The following is a 13998-nucleotide window of genomic DNA, read 5'->3' on the forward strand; positions in this document are numbered from 1 at the left end:
TGCCTAAATGATGATGCATGCTCTGGGGCTATCAGTACACTGGTGCTGCACAGACAGCACTCCTGTATTCTCCAAAAGCATTTGTGAGGACCGAACCACTAATACAGCAAAAGACTTCAACATATTTTACCTTAAATATTCTAACAGTTCCTTTTTCTTCCTTAAAGCAAAGCATGTGCTTAAAAATAGCCACCTGATGTCAAAACAAGAACTAACTCTAGAAACTTATACTACAGCTATAACTTGGATTTGGGGTTTATTCTTGGGGTTTTTATCCAAGCCTTCCTAGTCTAGCAGGACTCATGCCTTACACTAGCTTGTGGACACCTCATGTGCTGCAATCACGCTTTTGAACTGAGGGCAGACATGACCTACAGCACTGTGACAACAGGGAGACAAAATGGAGCTACAAGGACTTCTTGCCGAACAGGGATAACGAAGCCCTTTGCAGGTAAGACTTTGAGGGGAGGGGAATTTCTCTGGCTGAGAGATCTGTGCTTCCTCTTCACCTTTGCCAAGTGCCCCAGCACCTGGAAAGCTGCAGCACATTGCAGTAGGAATCCATGATCCCTTCTTTGAAATGCACAAGGGATGCTGGTCAACAGCTTTCTACCAGTCCTGCCCTAAACCTTGTCACAAGTCAGTAAATACAGTAGTATTTCTCTACAGTCAAATCCAAGCTGGAAAAAGCTAGGATAAGAAGTAATTATATCAAGTTGCAGAAAGAAAAAGTTTGGTCAAGTATTTGTAAGAACTTAATAAATAACAAACAGGACAATGGGGCAGGCAGTCAAAGGACACAGTAAAAATACTGTGGTTATTTTAAATGACACTTTAATAGCTTGAAAATCAAGTACTGAGAATGCCTGAGGGGAATATAAGCTTTCAACAGCCACAGTGCAGAGAGAAATGAAATAGTAGCTGAGAAGTGATCCCTTCCACCTCCAAATTCTGTATTCAGCAGTGCTTCTTCCATAATTTCAGCAGTGCTCTGAAATGTCTGCATTTTCTTGTTATAAATAAACCTAGCTTGTTATTCTAATATATGCAACACAGCTGAACATTTAAGTGTCAACATAGATATACTTACTATCAGTTGTATATTTATTAGGTTCAGTGGATGGAAAGGTGGAATGCTTTTTGCACTAGAGGCTAATCCTTCATCATGATGACCAGATTCCTTAATTAAAGCTGTGACATCCTGTCAGTTTAGATGTTGAATATACGTTCGTGTGTGTTCCACATCACAACCGCAGGCCCTTGTTTCTCAGAGTGGTTTGCACCTTCCATATTGTGTTTTATTCTTATCACTTAGCGTAAAATACAACCTATGCTATGCCCTTCTTTCTGTGAGGACATAAAGCTCTCACCTATAGAGGAAACTGTGTGAGTAGGACTTGATTCAACTGATTGTAACAGGACTGCATACTGTACTTTCACACATACAACCTGTAGGTCACATCAATGAATAGCAAAAAAAGAGGACATTGACCCAAAAGTTTCCTCTTCCTAGTAGCCCTTTTTTATTCCAATACCACCCCTCCCTCACCTTTCACTTTATACAAATCATAGCCATGAAACGTAGCACTGAGCATTCAGGATGCCTTTAGGTGAACTGATGACTTATGGATGTTTTCTGGAACTGTGGTGCCGCATCTAGAAAGGCCTTGGCTGATCTTCCTGTTCTTCCACCTCTTATTTCATTTGTCCCACAGCGATGTCTACCCTAGGCTCAGAGGGCAATCTGCAGCACACTCAGGTATTAACAGTGTATTTAAAGCTTCTCCAAATGGTGACACTTCTGTGGGACTTTGCTGCGAGTGTGACGATGGAGAGCACTGGCTCTTTTAACTGACACTAACACTGCAATCCACAATCTGCTGAGAAAGCACATCCTTTGCCTTAGTGGTCTGAAAGCACACGAAGGACTGGAACAGCACTTGCAGGCATCCCTCATGAAAACATTTCTTCTCCTCTTTTGGTAAATTAATTCACAGCCAAGAATAACGGCAGAGATCTGGACAATGTATTAACTCTTCAGTCAATCTCCTGTGCCGATGGCCCTGTGGTTTCACATGATGTCTTTATCCCGAGCGTACAACATTCCTTTGCTTTCCCAGCAGTTACTGTTTGTACTACCTAATACACCCTTAGAGAGATCACCATCAAATTGAAACGTCAACCTGGTTATGAATGGGAGAGGTGATTGAACAAACCACAGAAGAAGTGTAATGAGATACTGTTACACTCCTTATGATAACGACTTCTACAAACAGCAGAGCATAGTAGCACCTTTTGATTTGGAACATTCAAACCCAAATGGTTTCCTTTCTGCTACAGATAACTTGACAGTAGTGGCATTCCCAATTCCAGGTACAGTACTGAGCAAAGCAACCATGACGGGGTAATTCTCCATTGATTTGTAGCTCCCATTGCAATGTTTTCATTCCCAATGCAGTCAGAAATCAAAATGCATGGCAACTGTTTAAAGCTTTCTGTTTAAACAGCAAAGCCAGCAAGTGGAGAAATATGAGAACATCTGACCTCACTCTGAGGTACCCGTTCTAAGAAATGCACATTTTAACTCCATCACACAATTACTTCTGGTCTAGCGTGTCAACTCTGGGTCAAACTTGTAAGTTGTTTAGACCAGAATACTTCCACAGTGCTTTATGGGTGACTGTATTGCAGGCAAGTGCATCACCTGCAAGGCTGATTCACTAGAGACTAAAGAAAAATTCATGATTTTTTTCTCACAAATGGTAAACTGAAGCTGTAACACGAACATATTTCAGCTGCAAGTAGGCACACAGGAGTCCAGCCTGGCTCAGAGAGGTCAGCAGGACCTTTGCTACTGTTGCTGCTGAGGCAGGCGAGAGTACAGATAATTAAATGAAGAGAATTACCTTTCTTGCGCAGAAGAACACTGGCATGTTTCCGTCCGTTTCTGTTTTCCACATGACACGTATAGTTAGCCAGGTCTGCCTCCTCTACAGCATCAAAGATCAATGTCAATTCAACTTCTTTTTCTCCAAGATGTTCTCTGAGGAGTCTGAAAGGAAGGATACAGTCTTTGCTTAACTGAATTAATACGGGTGGAAGATTCCCAGAAGAACCATGATTTGACAGCACAAGATACACAGTGTTCCTGGGCTCCTCCACTCCTCGAGAAGGACTCAGAAGGAGACTCGAGCTGCCTGAAAGGGATTTCACAGAGACATCTTCCATGACACCAAAAGCCTTTTTCCCCCACCATGTCTGTAGCGAGGAGCTGAATCAAGTGCAGGAGGAGTGGCCAGGAGTGCAGTGGTTGTGGCTTGTTCACCTTGGCTCCACCAGAATTAAATGTTAAACACAATGTTTCTTTTAAAAGAACCTATAAAATACTCACTTTCCGGAGAAGTAAATACGCACTACTGAGCCATCACTGAGCAAATGATAAGGCAGTATTTTAAATGTGATACATTTTAATGCAGTATGGAAAACCAATGAAAGGAGCTGTGCTACTGTCTGGAATTTTCCTCTATTTTTTGGGGCTAGATCCTGACTTTAAAAGGGAACAGTGTCAAGAACAAGAGCTCTCTGCTCCTTTGAGAGGACAGAGAAGACATGCAAAGTCCCCACAAAGGGAATAGAAAGTTCTAGCAGGCTTTCAGGCCAGAGGTACAGTCTTTTCATGTCATTGTCCTAATGTGAACGTTAAAAAGAATGCAAAGTAAATGCGAGTGTTTTCTGATGCTGACATTAAGTCTAAAAATACAATGCCCTATTCTCTCAAAAGGCTTCTTATCAGTTGCTCAAGACAAAGTTACCAGTCCTCTGAACAAGGAAACGTAACGTCAAGTAAATCCTCCAGATTCATTTGATCCTGTTAGCGTATGGCTGCACAACGTGTAAGGGGGCAAACATAAAACACGTGATGCCCTCTCGCAGTCGCCTGTGAACTCACCGTTGCACGTAGTACTTCAGTGAGTCTTTTCTCCAAAAAGACAGTGTATGGCACTAAGAGGTAAAGGTATAAATAAGACCCAGGTTCACCAAAAAAGAAGTATTTTCTCCAGAGACTGAAGGGAGGCAATTGGGCACAAAGTTATTATCCAGAGTGCTGTTTGTGCTGGCTGGGAACTGCTTCTGGAGAGCTTAATTTTTTTTGGTAACAACAACCCTCAAACTTCTCTGTTAGAAACCAAAGCTGTTTTGGGGCTTCCAATGGGCATACACATTCTCTTATGTACATAATTTCATATAACAAACATGGAACTCCAAATGTGAAAACAAATCAGAAGTGAGGTATGAAGGCATTGCACCAGACAATCAAAAATGCAAGCCTGACGGCTATAAACCACACATTTACAGTATGGTTTCATGCAGCACGTAGACTTTAAAGGCTGGTGTGATCTGACAGAACTCCGAAGATGTACCAGGGCATCCACAACCACTCAGCCTTTTCCACTATGGCTGTGTAACTTGCAAAAAAGCAAGTGGGAAAACTAGTTTAAGAACAGGCATGTGTGTTGCATTTGGAAACTTGGATTGCATCTTTTTTTTGCAAATTCACTCACATTTATTGCCTATTTTTGCATTTTTTTTTATTCTGGCCCTGAGTCCAAGTGCTGAAAATGATGCATGAAAGGCTGAATTTACATCGTTTCTGGCCAGAAAAGAAACCTCCCAAGTGAGTCTGATCTGTTTGCAGACTCAAATCAGCCTAAATCATTGGGGGTCAGAGAAATCAATTCTCATTTACCTTTTTTTTTTTTTTGCTTATTAATTTACCTATTAATAGTCCATATGTATATATAGCAAAATATTTTAAACTCAGGGAAGTCTTTCTTCTCTGTGGGTAAACAATATGCTCCACAAAATTTGGTCTACAAATCATGCTGCAAGGAAAAAATAAAATCATTAACAGAGAAGATATCTGGGACACTAATCTGGAGCACTGTGTGAATGCTCAGGTTGTTTTGTGTTTTCTATAATCAGCATATTTTACGCAGAAAAAAAACTTAAGAAAGATTACAATTAAGAGAAAATAAACTATTATTCTGAATCTATTGAAAATAAAATAATTGACCCTTAACCTAAATTTAAATAATATCTGATCAACTAAAAAGGAGCTTTCATAAAAAAGAATATGCATTTGGACTGAGAATTTTTTTTCACTTATTTTCATGCTAATTGCAATCTTTAGAAAGAGAACTCTTTAGAACGGGATCTATCATGAAAATGCTGACAGAAACGTAAACATTTTGCTTGTAGCAAAGTGTAGAAAGCTCTTAGTGGTGGTAAACCTTTCATTCCTAATGCTTTTCTTCCCTCTTTTTTTTTCTTTTAACCAGTACCCTACTGCTAATGATTCATTATTGCACAGAAATACACAGTTGGTCACCTACACTTTTTTAATAAGTGTGCAGCCTTTAATTAATTGCTTTTTTTTTTTTTTTTTTTTTTGCAGAACACTAAGCACAGTATTTTGGAGGAAGAAAAGGAATACAGATCAAGAAGTAAGACCTCAAAGCTGCAACAGTATTTGCTGCACACCCAGAAGATGAAGCTCTGTCCCTATGTCTGTTGGGGGAAACTTTGCCAGCAACACTGCCAATACACGGTGGCTCCAAGTTGAGAAAATAATGGCACTTTTTTTGAGGTTTGATGAACAAACTGTAAGAGTAATTACATCATTTAATATATAGGTAAATCAATAGTGCTTGACAACTTCAAACAAACAGGATGGAGGGAGGGAGAGAAGAGGTGGGTGAAGTAAAAAAAAAAAAATACCCAGTGCTTTCTTTTTGTTCAAGCTGAAGCATTTTATTTCATCTGAAACAAAACATTTTGGCTACTGATTATTTTTCAGTTAAGAAAATGTGAACTAAAAACGAAAGTGACATTTGAGAAGACAAATCTTTTCTTTGAAAAATATCCAATGTTTCAGATTTTTCATATCTTTTGTCATATTTTTCCAATGCATTTATGCACAAAGTTGAATCTGAAGTTAAAATACTTTTTCTTTGAAACAACATTTTCCTAAAATTTTCAGGCTTTGTATGATTACAGATGTAAAGGCCATAAGAAAGCTTCAGCTGGGCCTCTTTGCAAGACTAAGGCATTAATTCCACACCTTTACTAACCTGCATGCAAGTTGGAACTTATCAAAAAGGAAACTTTTATTCTTTATATCGTTGAGGATCTGGACTGTGAACAGGGATACGAACTCTAGTCCCTTCTAGTCCTTAACAATAGTCTGTAGATGAAAGGACAGATGTGTGTGTACATAAGCACCTCTGCAAAGAAAAGTAGTTCAACTAAGAACACAGCACGGCGATCTTCCCCCTGACTTTCCTGCACCACATTTCTCATTCTCTGCCCAGAAATTGTCTATGCGAATAGTATAAGTTTTTTGGGAGAGGGCTGCCATTTCCATACTTCTCTGAAAAGTACCCAGCACATTAGCCAGGCAGTGATGATAATTCTGCCTCCCTTCCTCAGCATCCCCCCCAACAGAATACAACACCCTCATCTTGTCTGAGCATTTTGCAACCATCAGTTGACTACTGTGGGTTGAAAAGGCAGAATGTTAAATTAATCAGCGGGAAGAAATAAGGCTGCAATTCAAAATGTCTCCATTCACTTCTTTTCATGCTTCTAAGCATGAGTTAAACTATTTCCACTTTAAAAATGGAGAAGATAAAAAAAAAATAAATTACAAACACACTCTACAAGTTGAGCATTATGAGGCACCTGCAAACTGTTCTGCAGTGTTGCCTGCAGAAGAAAAAGAAGTAACTCAGAGGTGGCTGGGAGAGTAAGATTTATGCCTGAAAATACTTCTTTGCCACGGCAGAGAGATGGTGCTGAAATTTGCTGTGGGCTCCTTTGATAGTTTTGTACAACCGACAACTCTGCAGGCAGGCTTAAAGACTCTGATCCCTTCTTTAATCGCCTTGGTTCAATTTACACGACACTTTTATTACTGCTGTGAAAACCCCACCTGGCAAGCAAAGTCTCTTTCTCCTCTTCCCCCTATGCATGTCTAACTTTTGGGGATCTTAATTCAAGGGAAGACAAAGGGGCAGGTTAGAGAAGGAGTCATCACCTCTGAGTCCTGCAATGCTGATTAGTTTTTATTAGGACGGTCTAATAAATAACAAGAAGCCCAGAGCTCCACATATGTTACTCGTGAAGTCTGCTTACCAAAAAAAACAGTTCCACAGATTTGATTTTAAAAGAAATGCTCAAGTCAAGTGTATCCTTATTTCAGTGCTTTCATAAAAGCAGACTAATCAACTGATAACCTTGCATGCTAGAGGATGCAAACCAGGGATGGATGTTTTGTACGCCCACACTGCACTGATCTGCAAACCTGAACACTGATCATATACAGCAAATCCAGCAACACAATAGATGGGTGCAGTCCAGGGTAAGGACAGCACCAAAAATTCAGAGTACTACTGAATTTGTGAACTAATTTTAGATAGGGGATGCAGAGTTAAAATGTTAGCTCTTTGCCAAAGTAACAACCCACAGAGTATCTTGGTCTGGTGTTAACAATTCCCAATTACTTGCAGTTTGTCAGCATTAGCAGAAACGTCAGAAACGTGCTGATAATACCATATAGAAGCAAACTGATGGGAAAAGCATCTAACCAGCAAGTTCACTGTGGTTCATCAAATTTGGAATGTACATGACATTTTTTGAAATACATCAATTAGTATGACTGGGTGGAAGATGTGGGCTGGCTCAGGGCACCGGCAGAACAGTTAGAGCTGCTCAGTTTCTCTGAAGCAGCATACCTGTAATGGGACACATAAACAAGAGCTGCTTCTGTGAAAAAAATAATTTGCAAAAAGTTACTACTGCAGTTGCCATAGCTACTTCTAAATGAAAAAAGGGATGGACTGTGGCACTGCTGGTAATGATGCAGTAGGTTTTGGTAAATGCTACGTTTTTAATGCTGGCTGAGATGCACAGGAGATTAGGTACGCAGTAAGTAGCTTTGCTGAAGAGAAGATTCACTGAACTGTGACAGGTCTGTAAACTGAGTCAAAGCATTTTAACAGAGTGAGAAAAGGGAGTTGTCACAAAATTAATTTGAAACATGAATGTGTAATGAGATGGCACAATGAAGGACAAACACAGCTTTTTCAAACTCACTAACAAATGCACATAAAAGAAAAGTTTTGAGCTGTGCTAGAGCTGGAGAGCTCTTTAAATACAGACCTCAAATTGTCCTTCTGATGCAGAGGAAGAACATGACCGAAATCACTCTGTTCATATATATACACCAGAGAGGACACAATGCCGTTAAATGCTGATTACTTATCAACGGCAGAAGTTTCCAATAATTGTATTTTGTGGTCAGAAACCCAAAAGAGGATTGTACTAAAGCCATTCTAGAAATATATGATAAATTTCATCTGTATGCAATTAAGGTGCAATGCTAGGTCAGTTATTTTAGTACATCTTAATAACTGGTGGCTAAAATGGCTGAACTTCAATTATTGATCAAGTAATAAAGCAAAGGAATCTCTCTGCTTGCTCTCCAAAATCACTTTTACAAGAAACAAACAACTCAGAAACGAGACCAAACCAAATATACAATGGAAGGTGCAAAGACCTTGGCTTTCTTTATAATCTATGTTCATTGGGTCTATAGGAGCTGGGACCACCTTGTCCATAGTATGACCATAGCTTAGCCTTTGCTCAAAGAGCTATTAATCAGGTAATTATTAAACAAGGAAGACAAGAAGATGCTGTTAGGTACAAATTCCATGAAAGTTCATGGTGATACAATTGTTTGTTTTCTTTACAACTGGTACAGCAAATGATAACCAGCATCTGGAACAAGACAAGCACAAGTTGCGTATCAGACATCCTCACACAGCAACTTTCTTCTCTCCCTTAAGTGTTAAGCATGGAAGAAAAAATGCTTTGAAAGCCCTGGTTAAGGCATACTGAGAGCTATATCACAGGCAGACAACACATTCTGTAGAAGAGAAAAAGTATGGTGACTTTGACAGGAGACCATTCGTCTTCAAGATTAACACTGATGCTGAAATGAATGTCATCTTGCCAAGGACTGCCGCAAGGGGCAGCTGCAGTGGACAGCATCATTTCCACACAGGGCTAAAATCAACCCCCAGAACACTCAGATGCTTCAGCTACCATCAAGGGAATTTGATAACGGATTTTCAGGCACATAGATAGCTACTATGTCTTTAGAGTTTATTTGCTAGAAAGGAGAGGGAGCAACTCACACTGCCCTGGTTCCAAGTCATTCATCACTCTTTAGACAGAAAAACTATTTCCACTTCCAATTAAAAACCTGTTTTAAAAAAAAAAACAGGCTTTTGGGATATACCATGTTTTTAACAGTAAATACTCTGAAAAGTACCTGACTTCGCCCTCTCTAATGTGACCTTCTAATTCTTCTATGAATTTTTCCCCTTTCATCCAGTAGATCATGGGGCCTGATTCTCCACTGAATCCAAAGAAAGCTTTGCAGGCCACAGTCAGCGGGTTTCCTGAGGACAAGAAGAAAAGAGAAGGTTAGACACTTCATCAAGGCTGCTAGTGAGAGCATGACTAGGAGAAATCTCAACACCTCAGATAAAACTCCCGTTTTAAAACTGGAGGGGGAGGAAGAAGTAATAACTATAAACCATAGGAAAATGGTTGATGTTGATTTACATCTACAGGAAATAGCTGTGAAATGAAACTCTGAGGTTATCCGTCACTTCATTTTTCCCAGAAAGATACTACATGAACAATGAGAAGGTATGGAAATGGTGGCAACATAAGATGATGTCAGATCAGTTGTTAAAAAGAAAGAGCTGACTTCTTTGTCAGACTCCTGGGATCTCTACCGGGACTGGGGAGTGTGCCCTAAGAGGCAGGTAAATCACTGAACTTGCTTACTGCTGCCTAGCCACCCGTAAAAAAGACACAGTAATAATTTCTTCCTCACTTAGATAGAAAGCAAATGTTAATGAAGTCTTGGTAAGCTGTTCAGAGAGCTTTTAAAGATCCCCAAGTAATACATGATGCCAGTGAGCACCAACACCACTTATTTTACTGTCAACAGGCTTTTGGCAAAGGACCAAACTTCAAAGCATTACTCAAGCAATAGAGTAAAGAACTCTCCCTTTCAGCTCTGCAAAAATACTTCCAAAAGAAAGAAAATAAAACTTGTACACTAATCAGACTTCTTTTCTCTTCAAGAAATCAGCACTTAGATGGGTTTTTGTTTGGCTACGGCTTTAGCTATACTAGCTAGTCCAGGACTGCACTTACACTGCCAGGACAGATGGTCGTCTGCCTGCAGAAGACAAAAAAAAAAAAAAAAAAAAAAAAAAACCCAAAAAAAGCCAGGAAATTCAGGAAAAGCTTGCCCACTCCCTTTAGTATGCAAATACAGCTGCTGCAGCCACTTCTCTTTGCCTGTTTTACCCAGCATAGATGGTCCAGGTTACAAAGCAGCTGTAGAGTCACCAACTTACATAGGAGGACAGACCTCATTTAATGCCAGTGGAAAGTTCAAATAATGCATTTTACTATATTTGGAGGAAATGTTTTATTATGCCAGCCATTTTCAGTGCCAGCAGGAGACTTCTGATGCAGAAATAGAAGGGGCTTACACTTTTCAAAAAGGGCTAGTCATTTGGAGCACATCACTTGGTTGAGCACGGACTAATTGTTTCACATGATTGACTTAACTGTGCCTCGATCAGTTACCTCTCGTCTGCTCAGCCGCGATAACTCCCTGTGTGCATACTTTGAGCATATCAGAGCCATGTGTTAAGGCACCTTTGCCTAAACCGCCACAGAGCTGTCCTAAGTCAACTACTTGCACTTGTCTCTCCATTCCTTCAGTGCCCAATTTAAGACATGTCAAAAGAGTCTGATTAGTCAGGAAGCGCAGCATTTCCAGCCACTGAAAATCAGCCGCCTTTAAATTGTTTCCAAGTCAAGATCCGAAATTACAAGTCCTTTTAAAACATTAGGATACAGCAAGAAAAGGTTTAAAGACGGCACTTCAGTCTCTGTTTCTCAAATAGCAGAAGACAAAAATGGAAAATATTTATCCTGAAAATGTTTTACAGAATCCTTCATTATTTCCATATTCACTATGAACTCTGGTGCCACAGCTGGCCACCAAACACGTGCTGATGCTGACGGATTATATACAAACAGCTCAAACGTCCAAAATACAAGGAGGGGTGGATATTCACAGTTATCTGTATGTCCCACAACACTGACCACCATCATAAGAAACTTCCAAACTTCACTAACTAATGAAGAGTCAGAAACACTTCTAGGCAGGCATTTAATTCCACTACGAGGCAATATCGGATAAGCCTGTTTCCTTTTGCTCCTAACCCGTTCCCTCAGCCCTGCAAGGTGCTGTGTGCCAGTCACAGGAGGAGGGGAGAACTGGAGCTGCTGCCTATATCCATCTCACGTTTTCCTACCATGCTGGATGCCTGTGTGGTGTGAGGACTTTTGTGCCGCTTGCCTCAGAGTCGTGATACGCATCTATTTAAATACCACTTACTGATTCCTAGCATGCGGCTGCTCAGTCCATGTTTGATTTTAATCGAAAAAGACAATTGTAGCAATGCGAAAAAGAAAAGGGCTAGACAGGGCCTATCAGCATTGACAGTATATGCCCCTTTTCCTGGTGCACCATTCTGGGCATTAAGTGTTATAGGCAGAATATATTACAGGGCGTGCTTTTCCTCAAACCAGCATATTTTTACTTAAAAAACAAACCCTGAAGAAATGAAATATTCCAAGGTGAGTCTGAGATTTCTATACACGCACAGTAAATAACCTGAGGTAGTATGTCTGGTCTGAAGAAATAAGAAGTTTTCTATACAAATAGGAAAACGTAAAAAAACCTAGTTGTTGGTACACAGCTTCTGTAATAAACAAACCCACCATAAAGCCTTTACTGTGACAGCCTGCATGCTCTGAACATGCCTTGGCAGATCTATTTCCCAGCTTTGCCACCAGGGAAAACCAGCAAAATAAACCAATACCATCACTGGCAAACTTCAGAGCAAATTAATATTTTCAGCTCTAAGTCTGGGACTGGCCACATCTGAAAAACCCACGATCCATGTCATCTGTAAACCCATCACTGATCAGAGGGACGTATAAGCAACTGTTTCTCATGGGAACAACTAATTTTTATCTCAGTAGCAGAACAATGCACGTCTGGGTTGAGCTGATCTGTCCCGGGGCGGAAAGAGCTTGGAGCTCAATGACACCTCAAGCTCCCATCCAAACCCAAACTCTCCCACACTGTTCTATGCCTCAAGCTGATAAGGGTGCCTTTGCTGCTCTGTAGCGAAGTGAAGCATCTTCTGGTTTATAGCTCTCATCACTCCGTTGTGACTCTGGAAGCAGGACAAAGTCAGAAAAGATAACGTTGGCTCTTCCTTGCAGAAACGCTTTATCTCCTCAAATAAGCCTCCATAAGGAAACAAAGGGAGGTTTCCCCTCTCCTGCTACATTAAGACACAGCTGGCCAGAGCAGCAACCTGTTACTACCGGTTTTCAGGGAACCCCAACCAATTCCCACCCAGAAAAGAACATGACATGTCTCACTGCATTTCCCCCCAAGTACTGAGATCCTAAAACTGCAGCTGAATTCCCTGGTTCCTCAATGTACCCTTGAATATGGGGAAAAACAGGCACTAAGCATGGGAAGTGCCCTTTGCAGGTTCTGATTTTGGGGCTGGCTTCAAGCCATGCGGTATCACACTGGGTCACAGTCACAGCCAGAAGGAATTAACAGTTTGTATCTCCAACAACTCGTCTTGTGTAAGGCCCAAACTTTTGCATAGCATTACTGCTATTCTGCACGAGACTAAGTAGTTCCACTGCTGTTCTTATAAAGAAAAAAAACCTCCCCTTGCATCATTTAATTATATCAAAGTTCCTAGAACGAATGGTATCCTAAAAGTTTTCCATTTAAAAATGGTTTCTGTTTAAATCAGACATTTGAATTGCATTTTTAATTAATAAAATAATTTGCTGAGAAACAGAGAAAATTATTAATGAGATTTCTAATGAATCAACACTTAAGCGAATGTTTTCAGAAACAAGGGAAGAAAGTAGAAAAGCCTGCTTGTAGGCATCCCTGAGCCTACTGCTTTGCTGGGGTCACCTTGTTACAGTAAAGCCTCCGGTTCCAGCAGAAGTCTCTGCTTTAGCTTTTCTCCCCTACTCTGTCAATCAGGCCGGCTTGTTGCAAACTCCCAGCTGATAAGACACAACCGCTGGCAACAGGAATGGCTTTTATTGCTAAATCTTATTGTACATTTTTCACCTGATCGTTTTCACAATAAATCTGCGTGAACTCTACCACGCATTCTAGCAATTTGTTTCTGAAAATGAGAATTCCAGAGAAATGCAATTATTCAAGCAAAATAGCTGCCTAATGGTGGTAGGAGTACTGGCTAAGGACGGAAAAAGGGTCTGCAAAATAATTTAGCCAGGCATGATTATGAATGTGCTTACTGCGGGTCCGACATGCTTTGAAAGAGAATGACAAATCCTGCAGCACAGTCTCTCTTGAATGAGGCACGCTCCAAGCATCAAGTAAATGAAGCTTAACATACCTAGAAGTCTTTTAAAAACTTAAATGCCAAGGCTAGATGACTGACCAGCATGGAAGACAAAAGCTGTTCAGAGATCGTAAGATCTGGCTTATGCCAAGGCATTTTTCCAGGTTTTTTTTGTTTTGTTTTGTTTTAAAGCGGATTGATTATTTGTTCTTTTTCACTTGTTTTGCACAAGCAGGTGTATTTTTCAGATTATTTGTGAGCACCCATTCAAGAGCACAGAGTCCATGCAACACAGAGTCCATGTTCTCTAATGTCCACATTCTGCTGATGCTGTGTTCTTCCAGTAAATCAGGCGTTCACTCCCAGAGCAAATCATTCCAGAGCAACCCCATCAAACAGCCAAAGTAATCTGTGTGCTTCTCCT

The 13998-nt window shown here is 40.4% G+C and overlaps 1 protein-coding gene across 1 annotated transcript in view; it reads right to left on the minus strand.

Annotated features, from left to right (window-relative positions):
- Positions 1-13998, minus strand: part of IL1RAPL2 (interleukin 1 receptor accessory protein like 2) — a 382362-nt gene that overhangs the window by 18372 nt on the left and 349992 nt on the right. Inside the window, exons 6-7 of the mRNA XM_009636393.1 lie at positions 9395-9524; positions 2907-3052 (exon numbers count right to left, since the gene is read on the minus strand). Of these exons, the coding sequence (XP_009634688.1) occupies positions 2907-3052; positions 9395-9524 (276 nt within the window). The remainder of the gene's footprint in view (positions 1-2906; positions 3053-9394; positions 9525-13998) is intronic.

This window comes from Egretta garzetta, unplaced genomic scaffold, assembly GCF_000687185.1.
Source record: "Egretta garzetta isolate BGI_Z169 unplaced genomic scaffold, ASM68718v1 scaffold53, whole genome shotgun sequence".
NCBI lineage: Eukaryota > Metazoa > Chordata > Aves > Pelecaniformes > Ardeidae > Egretta > Egretta garzetta.